Below are 16892 nucleotides of genomic sequence, written 5' to 3' on the forward strand. Positions count from 1 at the left end.
TATCATGGTCTAATTAATTTTTTTTATGGTATTTATATAAAAAATACTGCAAATAAATAAAACACGTAAATGCTACAAATGTGCTTTATTTACAAAACATATTATTATTATTTTAATTTTTTTAATTTTCTCCGAAAATATATATTTGCCAATACATAAAATATTTCTTTTGTTGAATAATTTATTACTATTGTTAAATTATTAAATAATTTTTGTTTTTTACTTTTTCTACTACGATATTTAAAAAGAATTCATCAATATAATCTTTTTCACAAAAACTTTCGAATTAGAGTTTATATAAGAAAAAGAGGAATGATCATTACTGAATGTTCTTTTTGAAATTTTACATAAAATATTTTTTTCCGATGATTAATAATTATGAATATAATTTAGAAAATTTAAATAGAAATATCACATTTACAATAAATTTTACAACATAATTTATTTTATATGCAGTATTTCTTATACCTAAAAAACTTTTGAAATTAAATCTGGGAAATTCTGATTTTAAAATATATATTCTAAAATATAATATTATTGAAATATTACTGAAATAATACTGCATTATTATAAATAGATTAAATGTTTTTAATTAATCATTTAAATATTTTTTGCCATATACGTACAAAATATATTTAAATATATACATAAGAAATAGATCTAATTATATTATCAATAAAAAATATTTTATACTACATAAATAAGTATAAATATTGTTGCATAATAAGTTATATTTGCTTAATAAGATCACCTTTTTCGATTAGAAAGATCAGTAATTATGAAAAGAAAATAATTATTAATTAAATAATAGAAAAAATATTAATATTTTATATTAATATACTTTATACTATCTTTCATCATATTACAGGTTGATATATTTTAGTATTCAAAATTTTATTACAAGAACAACTTTTCTATACTATTTGCTGTTTTTATAATTAATTATTGAACTATTTCTCAGAAATAATTAAATTTTTTGTTTTACATACCTGTTATTGTTATGAATATGTGTTATGAATATGTATAGTAAATATACTATCACTTTTATAGGATCCAGAAAAAATGAGGGTCCAGGCAGCAGCAAATGTACGAAATTCAAGTTTTTTGGCTAGGTAACTGTGACCTAAGCAATTCCGCTAAGGCACCCTCGATAATCCTTCGTATTTCTTCTGTTTATTGGGTACGGATGTTCAAATTTCAGACTTTTACATCTAGGATTCATCCCGAAGTGACGAATATTGCTAATATTGATGAAAAATAATTTAGTATTAAAATGTTTATATTAATTTTGTTTTATGTAATATTAAAAAAAAAAAATATTGGATATTTTTAACGTCAATTATCCACATTGAAGGCGAAAATCATTATTAATGTTAATTGGTCCAATATCTTGGGCGTCGACAAAAAAAAATGATACTAATAGACGAATCTTATAATTTTAAATTATTAATTTTTAATTGAATGATAAGATTTGAAAATAATTTTTTTTTTTATAAATTATATACGAAAAATTAGATTTTTTAAATGTTAGATGAATATATATTGTGTGTATGAATATTGATGTACATAAACTATATATGAAAGTATAAAATATAAATTAATTTTTTTTACTTTCTTGCAAATTAAAAAAAAATTATTATATTATTATATTTGATATTGCACATATAAAATGTTTTATTATAAAAAAATAGTAATGATATTTAATTTAGATTATAATTAGATAGAAAATGTCATATAAAATCTAATATTATTTAAAATCTAATAAATTATTTTTCATCGATTTCGATATGTTTTCATATCTTAAAAAAAATTTTTTTCTTTGAACTTCTATTAATTATTATTTTATATACCAACATTACAGCGTGTTATTAAAGATTAAAAATCTGATATTTTATAGAAATAATTTTATATGTATACAAAGGTATATTAAATTATTAAAAAAAAAAAAGAGTACCTAAATATTATTATTGTTATTTATTTATCTAGAGATAATTGCCGTTAAAAGAAAAAAATAAATATCCAATATTTTTGTGAATTACTATATATATTAAAATTTCATCAAAATTGGTACTAATCACTTCGGGATTTTTTCCCTTGTAGATTTAAAAAAAAAAAAAATTAGTTTTATAGTTATTCTAAAAAATAATTGGAATTGATATAAGTCTTTGTATTAATTTGTATCAATCATTCCTCTAAACCTGTATTGTTAGTAGTCATATTAATTTCGTCATCTTCCACAGCAGTTTTGTTAACCATATTTGAAAGCGTTTGATGTATAGTCGAAGTTTGATTGTCCGTGGTCTTTCCTTCCTCTACAGGTTGAACTGTTGTTAATGTACTCCACCAGTTAGAAAAAGCTCCTTTAGCTTGTGATAATGCACCACCTAACAAATAAGAAAATAAATATTTTTCTTTTTATTTTTAAATTTTATTAATTTATAGAAATATCAAGAAAAATTGTTTAAAATATAATTAATTATTGAAAGAAATAAAAAAAATAATAAAAAAGAAATTTTTTTCGATGCTATTCTCCACAAAATTTCTTTTTTTTATTTTATTCCATTTTATTTTATAGAAATTCTATTTCTTTTTGTTAAAATCTTATAATTCTGACAATATAAATATTCTGTTTCAATTGTTTAAATTGATGTTTTTTAAAAGTGTGTATAATACATAAATTCAATTGATATTCCATCCAAATGTACACATTTTTTTATATTTTAATATACTTATTTTTTAGTTTTTTTAAATATATTTTTTCTTATTTCCTTTATTTATTGGAATATGCATTAGTCTCATTATGGACTTTTACATATCATATAATTATTTTTTTTGAAACAATAATCATTTTGCACGCACGCGCATAGATATTTTTTTTCTCTCGTTATCACTTGCATCGGGGCGAGAACTTTTTATAATTGTCTTTTAAAATGTATTCTGTATAATTTTCTTATTTATATAATTCATTTTATACGCATTTTAAATATATCACGTACATTATATAAATAATTAAAGTTTTAAAATTTCGGAATATGTATTGTTTACTTCCAGTATATCCAGTAAAAAATACATATTTCAAAATTTTAAAGCTAGATGTATCTAACATATATATATATATATATATATATAAATATTAAACTTACCAACTGCTTTTCCAGTTGTCGCAACCGCTCGTCCAGTTGATGCCATTGCTTGATTCAATTTTCTACCACTTTCTGTATTTTGCATTGTACTAGAAGAAACGCGTTTCTTTTTTTTTTTTTACACATTCATTCTCTATTTTTATTATCGAGATTATTAAATACTTACTGCGATAATCGTAATTTCATATCTTGAACAGATAGTTGTCCAGCAAATGGATGACCTGGTTCTATATTATTAATTTCTGGTTTATTAGAACTATTCCATATCTTATAATTATTCGTTAAGCGCCAAGCAGCTATAAATGCAGAATTATAATGATCAGATTGTCTACTATCTTGTTGCATCGATGTTCTTAACATGCTCAATAAATAAACCCGAAATTGAGTTCTAATCCATTCGTCTCCTCCTTCCCATCCTACACCATCCAAAAAAATATCTTTGCGTGGCTCCGAGACATGTCTTACTATATAATCAGCAAATCTTAGATCTTCAGTTGTAAGATGCAATTGTCTTCTTAATTCCGGGTCACTTGTTTCTATTCGAGTATTTTCAACCTTGTTATAAAATAAGTTGTTGCTAGTATAATATTTTTTGTTCAAATATTTTTATTTCATTTTTTTTTATTCTATTTGAAACTTACCTCTACTAATACATCAATAAGTTGTTTTTTCTGTTTAAATAAAACATTCGTTGCACCTACTATGTATCCTCTAACATTAATATCTGCCAAAAGATCCAGATATGGTAAAGATAAGTATGGTAAACATAAATATCCCTTAAAAATATAAATAATTAATTAATAATTTAATATATATTATACATTGATAATATTATTAATTTCCATACCTTTGTAAATATATTTAAAGGTAAACCACATAATTCAGGATTTATATGTGCAATTTGGGTAATATTATTTGTTAAACGTGCATCAGAAAGTGCGTCGTTACTTGTATCACGTGGTAATGTATTATCAGTATCTGTTGTACTTAATGTAATTGTATGTATACTCTGCACTCTATGCATATTATCATTTGATTTTGAAGAATATACAGAATTATTTTCTTCCACATTGGAACATTCTTGTGCTGAATTAACTTCAATGACTTTCATATTTAAATTTTCATTTTCATTATTATTCTTTTGTACTGTTACATTTTTTAATTCATCCATACATTTACCTTCCATAGTTTCAATAGCTTTATTATCATTTATACATAATGAATTTCTATCAGAATTACCATTAATATGTGTTACTCTATCAGATATACCATCTTTGATACAATTTGTAGAAGATAAATTATTATCGATAGTAGTATTTATCGATATTTCTTCTTCATCAAATGTAGGAATAGGAGACATGGGTCTAGATGTTCTTAAAAAAAAAAAAAAAAAAAGAAAGAAAACAATAAAGTATAAGTAATAAAAATAATATAATTATAGAAAAAATATATTTTTTTAGAATATATAATACCTAACACAAGCAGCTTGTTGCAAACCATGTTCTATCATACCAGGATACAATGAAAGTAATGTTAATATTGCAGCGCATAATGGTTGAACCGGTGATTGATAAAAAACTATTCTTTTTTCTAACAAAAGTAGTTTAAACAATAAAAGAACTTTGTGACGAAATTGTAATATGAAATCTCTAGCAGACAATCCTATAAATATTAAATTCTTTTATATAAAGGATGTTTATTTAAACTATTTTTATTTACATGATTCATTTAAAAATGTCCAATAATTCATAATTACCAACAAATATTTGTGGTGGTATTTGACTCTCACAACTCATACAAGAATTGAGATGATGATAAGTATCTTCTAATAATGATACTTTACTAAAGTCACCTTCTTCAAAATATGCATGCGTTATCAAAGCCATTTTTACTTGAATATGACCATATAATGGTAAAGTACTTAAAACACAAACAGATTTTTGAACAGTACCTCTTGTTATGTCGGATGTACGATTTTTTAATTTCTGAAAATAAATAATATGTTTTACATTTATTCAGAAAATATTTAAATAATATATTTTTCATAAAACTGTGATTATAGAAGATGAATTTTTAATTCGCATAGTTTCCAAGGAAAAAAAAACTTTTTTTATAAATATACATATACAAATGTCATCATGGAAAAGTTATAGCATACATATAGGATTATATTCCATTATTTCCTTCAATTTTTTTAAAATAGAAAAAAAATTATTTTTCATATAAAAATGTGTTCATTTTTCAAATGTAAATAAAATTTGTTCTCAAAATAAAATTTTTATAGATATTTTATACAATTAATTTTGATATTTGATTAATATTGAATTAAAAAAAAAAAAAAAATACAAACAAATTTCTAAAATTAAAAAAAAAAGAAGAAAAAGAAAGATGTTAATAAAATTTAGAATATATTTTTAAATAGAATATATTTGATCAGTTATCATTTTATTATATAATTTATCTTTCCTACTTCTCGAATATCTTATCAAATAAATCATTAGATATGATATTAAATTTAAAAAATATTAATTACATATTTATTACATATTTATAAATGAAACATAATTGATTTTATTACAATAATAGAGTTTAATCTTATTTAATATCATATTTTCTTAAATTTAACAATATTTAATATAACTATTTAATAATATTCTCTTTAATGCGCATCATTTATAATATTATTATGATTTATTATAATAATTATTGTTTTTCATTTTTGTACTTATTATTTTTTGTTATTGTTTGTATTTATTATTTAATAAAATTTAATTTCATTAAGAATATTTAATATTAATATCATTGAACAAAATTAATATACATAAAAATACAGATATTATTTTAAAATTTCAATAGATTTTATAATATGACATGATGTTATTTATATATATTTATATAATAAATATGATATGACATAATAATCTATGATTTATAAAAATCAAATCTTTAATGATAAAATTAGATTCATCTTATTAAAAATTTTATAAGTATCATTAACCTATTTAATTTGGAATGTTTTTTTTTATGTCTTATGTTTACAAAATAATTTATAATATTTTATTAAATGATGAAAATAAAATATAAAATTTTAATTACCTCAACAGGAATTTGTCTAAAGCATGAAATGCCATATATTGTACATTTTGGATTATTCAGACTAGGCAAATGAAAATAAACTGTATCTTCATCATAATTATGAGATCCATCTGGCAGAGCAAGAGTTGGTAAATATTTCCATCCTAATGGACATTCGTTTGGAGCTCCAGGTACCAAAGGAGGAAACGAGTACTCTACCTAATATCAATATAAGTATAGTTAACATTTATAAATATTATAAATAAAATACATTATACTTAATTTTAAAATATCGTTAAATAATATAATCATAATTATGGTTATTTAAATAAATATTTATAAATTTATATAAACGCTATTAGAACTATTTTTTATATAAATGTTATAAAGTTGAAATTTTTGAATTTATAAAATTTAAATAATATGATATATCAAATAGTATCTTTTATTATGAAAAATATATAATGTAATATGTTTCTTAAAAATTATAATTAATGAATATTTTTAATCAAAATAGTAAGTAATATATTTACTTGACATCCTTTTTTGTGATGAAATCCGACGACAATCACATGAAGTATTGGTCCAATTGATTCTGCCATATTTTAAGAATGTATTACATTAAACTAATTATATATCTTACACAATTTTTCGTCGTTTAATTTAATTTATTTCGTTATTTTAGAGAAGAAAAAAATATATATATATATATTTTTTTTTATTACCAGTTAAACTACACAAACTTATACTTAGCACGCGCTCTTAACCACCATGTTACTTTCATGTATACCAACTACACGATTTATCGTATTTATGGCATATTATTAAATTTTCAATAATAAATGTATGTTAATATAAAAAATATAAAGCATTCATTTTATAAAATAAATATATTTCATAAAACAATATTTTTCATCATTTTTTATAATGTATTAAAATACTTTAATTATATCGAATGTATACAATTTAATAATAAAACAAATCATGGACCAAAAAAAATTTTTTGATAATTTTTTTATTTACGACACAACATAAATTTGACATATCGAGAAATATTAATTAAAATTATATAAATAATTATTTTTAAAATTGTTGGATATTTTTTTTTAAATAAGATTTTATCGTAAGATTTATTAGAAGATAAATTTATTCATTAATATCAATTTTATTAGATAGAAAAATATTTTCAATCGATAATTATTATATAAATGTAAATATAATATTCGTTTAATAGAAATATATATTTAAAAATTAAAAAATTATACGTATTTGTAAAATCACATTTTTCTGCTTATAATATAATAACACTTACTCTATTTATAAAATGCGGAAAAATAAAATTAATAAGAAAACAATTAATTATTCAAATATAACGAACAGATATAAAGAGAAATTTTTTATTATACAATCTGTTTCAATAACTTGAAAAACATATACAGTTATAGAAAATAAATTAATTTATATCATATTGCAATTATGAAAAAGTTGTAGATTTTACGATAGTTGTAGATTTTAATTATTTTAATTAAAAATTTCTGTTAAACATAATATATATTAACAAAATGGACAATATTTCACCAGTGAGAAACATTACCACATCTATGACTTAACTTCGCCAATTTATAGTCTTGATCTTTTTATATTATCGTGTCTGTTTAGCAATATTCCACAGCATAGTTTATATTAGGCTCCATTCAAAATAGTAGGAGCACTATGCTTATATTCGGTCAGAAATATTATTCTTGTTTTCTGCCATCAGCCTCATAGCTGCCTCTCTTCCCTGTGTTAAGAAGAAGGAAGAGGAGGAAAAGGATGGGTGGAAAGAGTTGATCCCTGGAAGACGCGCTACCTGCGTACATTAAATCCCCGTGTTCCATCTGGTCCAATAGGCATACGAAGAATATTACTTGGTAATCCACTACTACTCGGAATCGTCGATTTTGGTTGAATTTTATTTATTTCTTGCATTAACTTTTCCTCCGGACTTTTTTCTTCACCTAAAATTCTTTTTCTCGCTTCCGCATATTCTTGTTCCCTCTATAAATAATTTTAATTATTTATATTATAATTTTTTTTTACATAAATATCATTTCAAAATATTAAAAATATACCTGTTTCAAAGATTTAATAGGATGTTTTGGCTTATCTCCATTCACTAATGGTCCATCACCACTACCTTGCGAATCTCTCGAAGGTCTTTTCAAAATTTTTACCGTCGGTTTTGGAGGTACATATTGAGATCTCATACCATCTTCCCCTAACATTATCATTCTGGTACTCGAATTGTGACTGGTTTTGAAGCTAAGGCATTATAATCACAAAATGTTACGATTATAAAAAAAAAAAAAGATGCGAAAAATACGTAGACATAACATCTTACAATAATACTTTTATACCATTAATATTTCTTTATTTTTAATATTTAGTATAAATTATAATTGTAAATTTCTTAAAATTGCGCTTTTTTAATATCTTTATATTAATGTTTTCAGATTTATTTATAAAATTATATATTATATTAATATATTGGGTTGAGTAAAAAGTTTTTACTCTTTTTTTTCTTTATTACATATCATTATATTACTTTTATATAAAATGAATTGTTCAATCAATAATATTATTTTTTCATTCTTTTCCAACTCATCAATATTTCAGGTTTTTTATTTCTTTCTTTATTTAAACTTTATATACATTTTTTTCATTTGGATGATTTTGCAAGCAATTCGAATAAACGATAATATTATTTTCAATAAATATGGAATACTTTTCATAATTTCCTATTTTATTTCATAAATAGTATATTTATCATTAATAGAATATATACATAATCTTAATAAAATACGATTCCTTTTCGATGCGATATTTCCGTAAATTTTATGAAATTATAATCTTTTGTTAGATATAAAATTTTCTTTTTCTTTGATTTGCTATTTATTTCAAGTTCATTATCTACATTTAATTAATATTTATTTAAAAAATGTTTTCCGTTGTACGTAGATTTCTCAAAGAAGTTCTTTGTTATATATAATCCAATATATTCATATAACAAATGATAAAACTCACAATCATTGCAAAATAATAGAAGATTTCAACAATACACATTTGGAAAATATTGAAATTAAATTCTTTAATAATGATTTACAACATATTACCGACAAATCATTCTTTTTTTGGTCTCTCAGAGTATGGTGGTCCATATATCAAAATCTCTTGATCGATACTTTTGAAAAAATTTTATTATTTTCAAATCTTAATAAGACATTCTCCATATATTTCACAAACATTCTTTACTGTTTGTAAGATTGTGATTGATTCTCTGAAACTTATAAAGGAATAAGAATCAAATATGCACTTTATTAATTAACATTTTGTAATAATTTTTATAACAAAAAAAAAAAATTAAATAAAAATTATACGATAAAATATCATAATATCCTACAATTCATTCAATAATTCAATAACTTTTCATTCAACCCAATACTTAATACATTATAGTAATTCTTAAAAATTTCATTTTATTCTTTTTTTAAATTTATGAATGAAAATATGAATTATTTTATAATTAATAATTAAATAAACTAATCTCACCTAGAAGATTCTATTTCCTCTAATGCTTCTACTGTATTTAACTGAAGAGCATCCAATCTTTTGTTGAGTACCTAAAACTCATCAAATTTTAAATTTATAATAATATAATAATATTTAACAAATTGTATATAACATATATATATATATATATTCACACATACAAATATTACATTTAAACTAAAATATTATATGTATAATAATGTTATTTGATTAAATTAAACAATGCTGAAAAAATTTATAAATAAATGTATGAACATACGTAATTATCTAAAAAAATTTTTTCATCATTATCATTGAATTGTTTTCTTGAAATAATTCTTGCATAATTGTATAAATAAATGACATAACATATATCGTGTGCTGTATTATTATATGTTACATATGTTATATATTATGCATGTTGCATTAAATTGTATAAAAACCAAATTGATTTTTATATAATATAAAAATTGTGCATTTTAATATTTCCTTTAATCTATTTGAAAAATAGATAGATAATATTTCATTGATTTTGTTCCATTTTTTAAAAATAGATAATAAAATAATTATTTAAATTTTATATTTTATATATAATGTTCAGAAATTTTTTCTTAAATCTATGAGGTTTAGATTCAAATTTTGCAACCTATTATTGAATAATAAATAATAATTATTGTTATTGCTTTATCAAATATAAAAGTTAAATAATAAATTTAACTTTTCTACAATTTTAAAATTTTATACAAATTTTGTAATTATTTTATTTATATTTATTATTTCCGAATTTTGAATTACATAAACTATTTTCTCATTTTCTCTTTTTAATAATATAAATAATCTATCATTTTATAATTATTTTAGATGTTTAATTAAAAAATATTTATAGAATAAAGTTAAGAGTAAAAAATGATTTTTTTGATCTTTTTAATCATTAAATTATGTTCTTATATTTTTTTGTAAATAATATATAATTAATATGTAAATAAAGTTTCATATTTATATGCCAATGTTTTCATTCAATCATAATATGAGAGATATTAAAAAAAAAAAATTTTTATTGGCAATTTTATATTTTTATATATAAACGAATAAGAACACAAGAAGAAAGAAATATAAATTTTAACTTTTTCAACAGTTATAAATTCTTATATATCAAATCACATATTGTATCAATACTTCTGTTCATTACGTTAAGTAATTTAATATTAGCTTTAAAATACCTTGTATTTCATGTTCCATATTATTTTCACATACGTGTACGCATACATATATCAAAAGTGTAACAACATATTATAATTAATATAAGTTTAAACAAATCAAAATGTAGATTTTCAAATAAAATATATTTTTGTTTTATCAATAAATATCATTGACCATATGGATACATTTATTCAATAGCAATTAATTTATATATAAACGTAATTAAAAAATAATCTGATTTTATGACTATAATATTTAAAATTATATCATCAAAGTGTTAAATTTAAAATTAATCCTTCAAAACAAAAATGTTATTCATTGTAGAGGTTAAGGTAATTATTTCATTATCAAATCAACTTCAAAGAATATCGTCTCAAATATAACGTAAAAAATAATTTACCTCTGATTCTTCAATTTCTTCCCAACTTTCAAGAACATCATCCATAGTTGACATTTTTTGAATTATGCACTTATTTTTAACTTTTACAAATCACCTTGAAAAACTTAATAGCATTCGCATGAATCAAGGAACGTATACATACATCTATAAGATTGGCATATGTATATGAAGATATTTTTTGGTAAGAGAGATATTAAAATAGTTATATTATGTATCATATTAGCCAAATAAAAGGATCGAATATTTCCTAGATAAATTTCTTTTTAGCGCCACATTCAAATTATATTTTACACTAATATACGTGTAGTGGGCTAAAATTTATACACTTAAAATTAGTATATCTATAATATAATATATAATATATATATTATATTGGTAAATAATATACGAATTATACATAAATTGTGTTTTTACTTTAACTTTAATTTTATTATAATTTATTCCAATTATTTTTGCATATTTTCATTTTCTTTCGTTATTTAATTGTTTGTTTTTATAATATTTTGATATGGATATCTATATATCTTTGTTTCCTTTTTTTCCGTGAGATAAATAAATCGCAAATTTGACGATTCTTAACAAAGAAAAACTTAGAAAAAAATAGCAATTAAGAATTTTATAATTTAATTAAGTTTTTAATTAATATAACGATCGCATTAATAATAATAAATGAAAGAATTCATCTGAAAATATGTCCATACCATCTTGAACATATTGCTGCCACGTTGGCTGCTTATAATATAGCATTGTACATAAAGATTAGGATACGAAATATATATTTCAATGTACGCGTAAACAAGTATGTGTAATTTATTAGATTTCTTATTGTCTTCTAACATACATACAAAGATTTGTAATAATACTATAATATACATATCTTTCATAATGGATTAATCTTTTAATCTTATTTACATTTATCGATGTATTTTCGATCCAATAATCGATTCGAATTACTTTAAAATTTTCACAAATAACGAAAGTCATCGAAGTATTTGGAATATTTCAAGCGCTTCCAAAATTTATCCTATCGATCAATGGATCAAACATACGATTAGTTTCGTTTTAAATAATCGACTAGAAGAATTATTTTTATATTTCATAAGACAAATTTTATATAACGAAAATATTAAATTAAGTAAAATCATTTTTCAAAATTTTTACAATATTAGTGTCCTGCGAATTTTTATTTTTAAAAAGAAAATACAAATAGAAATTCTCGGGAAGTTATGGTTCGATAAATTCCATAAATACAAATATTATTTTTAGAATATAGTATAATATAATATTAGAATATATATAACTTTTAAAACAGCCATCGAGGATTAAGATAATTTTCAACCGGATTAATATAAATCACTTACGTTTATAATTATATTTATAATATAATATTGTTTATAAAAACATACTATCTATCATAATAATTTATGTAAATAATGACAAGTTTAATCGATAAAATGTAGAAAATCAAAATGAAAGATACGATACGTTAATGCAAAAAAATAAAGCAAAAGTGGCAGGAAAAATATTAAAAGAGAATAAGTGATCGCATATAAATTGAAAAAGAAAATCAGTTTTATACATAACGAACGACACAACGAATGATAAATAAATATTATTTATCTATTTAATTTATCTATTTACTCATTGATATATCAAATTAAATTTATAGTAAATTATAGTAATTTATAATAAATTATTTAGAAAAAGAATCAAAGAGTACGAATATGTGTAAACACAACAATCAACAGCATCGTAATTATTCAGATTATTCGAAACATTCGAAATTCAAAGAATCTAACGATCATTTATAAATATTGCGATAAATTGAATTCTTATATACAGAAGAGAAGAATAATACGGAGATGCGGAAGAAGATACGGACAGAAGAAGATGATAAAAACAGCGATTAATGATGGATAGTATAGCGATTATTTTATCGATCGGTATGTAAAATATACATACCAAGAAAAGAGAAAGAAGAGTAAAAGCGCGTGGTTCCGACGATCAATCTCGATTCTATGAAGACGAAGCGAAAGTAAAGAAGAAATGTAGTGGGGTAGAAGGTATAGACTATGACGAGTCGTTAAGGAGCTGCAGTGTTTCGCGAAGGAGACACAATTCGAAAGAAGATCAAAATATATCGTTTATTTCTCAGTGATCAGTGTTTGGAATAATCGTCGATTTGATAAATCGCGCGAATCACTTTTATCAAATTATAGAAAAAGAAGAAGATAAATATGATTAACGTATATTTTGTAACGATATTGGCTGTGGTTGCTGTAACACGTAAGTATCATATTTTAATAATCTTTCGCGTAAAGTTTAAAATAAAATACTTGATATAATAAATAATTTATATTAATAATAAAATTAATAATAAAATTTAAAAGATCGCGTTAAAATTATAAATATATTAAAAATATTTTTGTCGAACTTTTTATTATCCCTTTCGCTATTAAAGCGTACATGTATCTATCGTGTTAATTTTATATTTATCGTATTCAATATTTCATTATGTAATTCAAATTAATATATTTAATTTCGATTAATTAATTCAGATACGACATTATAACTACACGATTTTTTTCTTTTTTTCAAATATCTATTATTTATTATATTATTTTTGTAGTAAACGTGTATTTTCTTTTTTTTTAATTTTAATTTATCCATAAAAACAAGCAATTTCCTTTTCAATATAAAAATTATTATCATACGTAAATATCGCAAGAAGCAAAAAAAAAAAAAAAAAAATAAAACCATTAGAATCGTATTGTATATATTTTTCAAGTAAAAGTAAAAACAGCGTAACATTAATTACCGAGAACGAAAGGAATGATTTCACCGAAACAGATCTCAAACTTTCTCTTCAATTCGGAATAACAATTTGTCACACTTTTAAGTAAGCAACTACTTTTGAATGTCCGATATTTATAATTATCATTTAACTATTAACTATTTAAATATAATCTAAAATTCATCGTTCATTCCACGTGCAAAATAAACGTTCGTGTCTCTAGTAAGTAAGTTCCAGATGTATTCATTTTGCTTGAGAGGAGAGTGTGTAAGAAACATTCAAACTTTCTAAAGCGTAAATGTCAAATCTACTACATATTATATCGATGATGTTGCATAAGTACCTATAAATGGTTACATATATACGAAGATGTGTGTGTGTGTGTGTGTGTATATATATATATAAAACCGATAAATTATATAAAAAGAAATAAAACAATACCAACAAGAAATTTATGGAAGAGACGATTAGACCACTTCGATCGTCTTTCACGTTACCACAATATAAAATATAAAATATAAATTTTCGCTCACGTATTTATTCCTTATTTATTCGTTTCTCGAAGCGTTCCGATTTTCGTTATTACGCGTAAATATTATAAAACAACGTAGAGAAATTTAAGAAATTTTTTTTTTCCCTTTTCCTTCTCTCGTTGCATTTCTAATATTTAAACGAGTTGTATCGTAATTTTTCTTTTTTTATTATTATAGGATAATATGAATAATCATACGATAAAATCAAAAAAGTTTTAAGAAGAAACGAATGTAAAGAAAGAAGAAGAAACTAAAAAAAATTATATCGCTGTATAAAACGAATAATATAAGAGAAAGTTTATTCATTTGTGAAATTGTGTTACAGATGGTGCGTTCAATTGCCCGAGTAAAGATGGCCAGTACGAAGATTCGAAACAGTGCGACAAATATTACGAATGCATCGATGGCATCGCCACGGAGAAACTTTGTCCAGATGGACTCGTTTTCGATCCCTTGAATCGAAAAGTAAACAAATGCGATCACGTATTCAACGTTGATTGTGGAGATCGTCTTGAATTGCGTAAGATCGTTAGATATAATTTTTACACTTTATACGTTTCGAATAACCCGTTAAAGATAATGCGATAAATTATAAGAATAGAATAATTAATTAAGTAGAAGAACAGGTATAAAAATAAGAAAAAATCTTTGATTATTTTTTACATTTTTGTAACAAGTACAAATACAAATATCAAGTATCGAAAATTATACATTCGTCGGGATAAAACAGAGTTACTCGAGTAGAAGTTACAGGTTACGCGTGTCATTGGCTCTTGCGGTTAATGTCCTTGACATACAGGATACGATAACGATAAGTAACAAAAGTGCTTTAAATTCCCGTTATATTTTTTTACGTTCGCAGAACCACCTCAACCGACCAAGAAATGTCCTCGAAGGAACGGTTTTTTCGCTCATCCAGATGCATCCGTTTGTAATATTTTTTATAATTGCATCGATGGCGAAGCTATCGAAATTACATGTACCACTGGATTACATTTCGACGAGTATAGCGGAACATGCGTTTGGCCCGACAGCGCTGGTCGAGAAGTAAAATAGTTTTCTTATATTTTACTTTATATACGTTCTATTTTTACTATTTTTTCAGCCCGTAATATCGTAACCAATTCGACGGTAATTAATTCGCATTACTTATAATCGTGGTATATTATTTCAAATCGACAATCGAACGTCTTTAAACGTGGAATTTATCACTCGCATGATTATTTACAAGAGCAATCATTTATCGTTAATAATTATAATTTAATATAGTTAATAATTATAATTATATTTAATATAATTTAATATATATATATATATACAGAAATTAACGGAACAAAATATGGACGATACATTCGCATTAAATTCCATTTCTTCTTCGACAGGGATGCGGAGTAGTAGACAAAAAGTTGAAAGACGGGTTCGAATGTCCAAGAGAAAGTCAAGTGGACACAAGAGGAATGGTCGTTGATCATCCGAAATTCGCTCATCCGGATGACTGTCAGAAGTTTTATGTCTGTTTGAACGGAGTAACACCACGAGAACAAGGTTGTAGCGATGGGACCGTTTATAACGAGGAACAGCAAAGATGCGATGCACCGGAAAATGTTCCCGGCTGGTATATATATAGAGAGAAAATAAAATAAAAATAAATAAAAATTAAAAATAAATAAAGGAAATAATTACGAATATTTATATTTTTATAGCGAGGATTGGTACAAAGACGACGATAAGAAACCATAAAAAATGTATCATATTTATATGTCCCGCATCGGGATCTCTGCATCGTTTTAAAATCATATCATCTTCGTTCAACGTATAATCACGAATGTTAGGACAATCGACATTGTTCATAAATAAAAAATTTTATTTTATCTTATTCACATCTTGCTGGATTTGTCTTCCAATACCTATCTCGACTCGAAACGAAAAACGATGATACGAGAATAAATTCATATTATTACGAATAATTATTCGCTACGAGAGATACGAACGGGAAACGAGTTTATATCAAGATAGAAACAATGACATTTTTTCATATTTTTCTTTCAAAACGATACTTTGGAAATTTTTCTTAGCAAACGATATATCGCGTCGATATCATTCGTATACGAGGACAGGAATGTGAAAGTACGTACGAAATGTTTTTGATATTTGTTTTCTTTTCTGGTAACCAACGAAGC

The 16892-nt window shown here is 22.9% G+C and overlaps 3 protein-coding genes across 8 annotated transcripts; 1 reads left to right on the top strand and 2 right to left on the bottom strand.

Moving 5' to 3' along the window:
- Positions 1 to 857: 857 nt before the first annotated feature.
- LOC100871294 (late secretory pathway protein AVL9 homolog) lies at positions 858 to 7204 on the bottom strand. 6 transcript variants are annotated; one of them, XM_086908327.1, is made up of 11 exons: positions 6944 to 7204; positions 6752 to 6813; positions 6240 to 6437; positions 4900 to 5128; positions 4616 to 4805; positions 3991 to 4516; positions 3785 to 3919; positions 3310 to 3698; positions 3144 to 3232; positions 2199 to 2384; positions 858 to 1241 (listed from the first exon to the last, which is right to left on the bottom strand). In XM_086908327.1, the coding sequence occupies exons 4-11, from the start codon at positions 5027 to 5029 to the stop codon at positions 1219 to 1221; spliced, it is 1668 nt and encodes a 555-aa protein (XP_086764453.1). In that variant the 5' UTR covers positions 5030 to 5128; positions 6240 to 6437; positions 6752 to 6813; positions 6944 to 7204; the 3' UTR covers positions 858 to 1218. The 6 variants fall into 6 exon arrangements, 5 of the variants coding, with proteins under 5 accessions (XP_086764453.1, XP_086764452.1, XP_086764450.1 ...); XM_086908326.1 differs by having other exon boundaries at positions 3991 to 4507; positions 6752 to 7058; XM_086908324.1 differs by having other exon boundaries at positions 6752 to 7058.
- Positions 7205 to 7347: 143 nt separating this feature from the next.
- Positions 7348 to 11691, bottom strand: LOC100871407 (SUZ RNA-binding domain-containing). Its single transcript, XM_003690920.4, has 4 exons — positions 11386 to 11691; positions 9807 to 9877; positions 8330 to 8519; positions 7348 to 8255 (listed from the first exon to the last, which is right to left on the bottom strand). The coding sequence occupies exons 1-4, from the start codon at positions 11437 to 11439 to the stop codon at positions 8064 to 8066; spliced, it is 507 nt and encodes a 168-aa protein (XP_003690968.1). The 5' UTR covers positions 11440 to 11691; the 3' UTR covers positions 7348 to 8063.
- A 1536-nt stretch (positions 11692 to 13227) lies between these two features.
- LOC100871525 (protein obstructor-E) lies at positions 13228 to 16588 on the top strand. Its single transcript, XM_003690921.3, has 5 exons — positions 13228 to 13671; positions 15038 to 15232; positions 15575 to 15759; positions 16095 to 16327; positions 16416 to 16588. The coding sequence occupies exons 1-5, from the start codon at positions 13623 to 13625 to the stop codon at positions 16450 to 16452; spliced, it is 699 nt and encodes a 232-aa protein (XP_003690969.1). The 5' UTR covers positions 13228 to 13622; the 3' UTR covers positions 16453 to 16588.
- Positions 16589 to 16892: the final 304 nt, after the last annotated feature.

The sequence above is a fragment of the Apis florea genome, unplaced genomic scaffold, assembly GCF_048593485.1.
Source record: "Apis florea isolate Af1SG1 unplaced genomic scaffold, ASM4859348v1 contig_3068_pilon, whole genome shotgun sequence".
NCBI classification, from domain to species: Eukaryota; Metazoa; Arthropoda; class Insecta; order Hymenoptera; family Apidae; genus Apis; species Apis florea.

What these genes read in the sequence shown, in the direction of transcription:
- LOC100871294 (XM_086908324.1), bottom strand. Translation starts at nt 6,820, where the DNA reads ATGGCAGAATCAATTGGACCAATACTTCATGTGATTGTCGTCGGATTT. An exon ending in TTATTGATGTATTAGTAGAG is followed by an intron (nt 3,699 to 3,784) that starts GTAAGTTTCAAA and finishes TTTTATAACAAG; the next exon opens with GTTGAAAATACTCGAATAGA. An exon ending in TATGACTACTAACAATACAG is followed by an intron (nt 1,242 to 2,198) that starts GTTTAGAGGAAT and finishes CATCAATATTAG; the next exon opens with CAATATTCGTCACTTCGGGA.
- LOC100871407 (XM_003690920.4), bottom strand. Translation starts at nt 11,439, where the DNA reads ATGTCAACTATGGATGATGTTCTTGAAAGTTGGGAAGAAATTGAAGAA. An exon ending in AAGAAATTGAAGAATCAGAG is followed by an intron (nt 9,878 to 11,385) that starts GTAAATTATTTT and finishes GATGAGTTTTAG; the next exon opens with GTACTCAACAAAAGATTGGA. An exon ending in GAGGAAATAGAATCTTCTAG is followed by an intron (nt 8,520 to 9,806) that starts GTGAGATTAGTT and finishes ATAATGCCTTAG; the next exon opens with CTTCAAAACCAGTCACAATT.
- LOC100871525 (XM_003690921.3), top strand. Translation starts at nt 13,623, where the DNA reads ATGATTAACGTATATTTTGTAACGATATTGGCTGTGGTTGCTGTAACA. An exon ending in GGCTGTGGTTGCTGTAACAC is followed by an intron (nt 13,672 to 15,037) that starts GTAAGTATCATA and finishes ATTGTGTTACAG; the next exon opens with ATGGTGCGTTCAATTGCCCG. An exon ending in TGGAGATCGTCTTGAATTGC is followed by an intron (nt 15,233 to 15,574) that starts GTAAGATCGTTA and finishes TTACGTTCGCAG; the next exon opens with AACCACCTCAACCGACCAAG.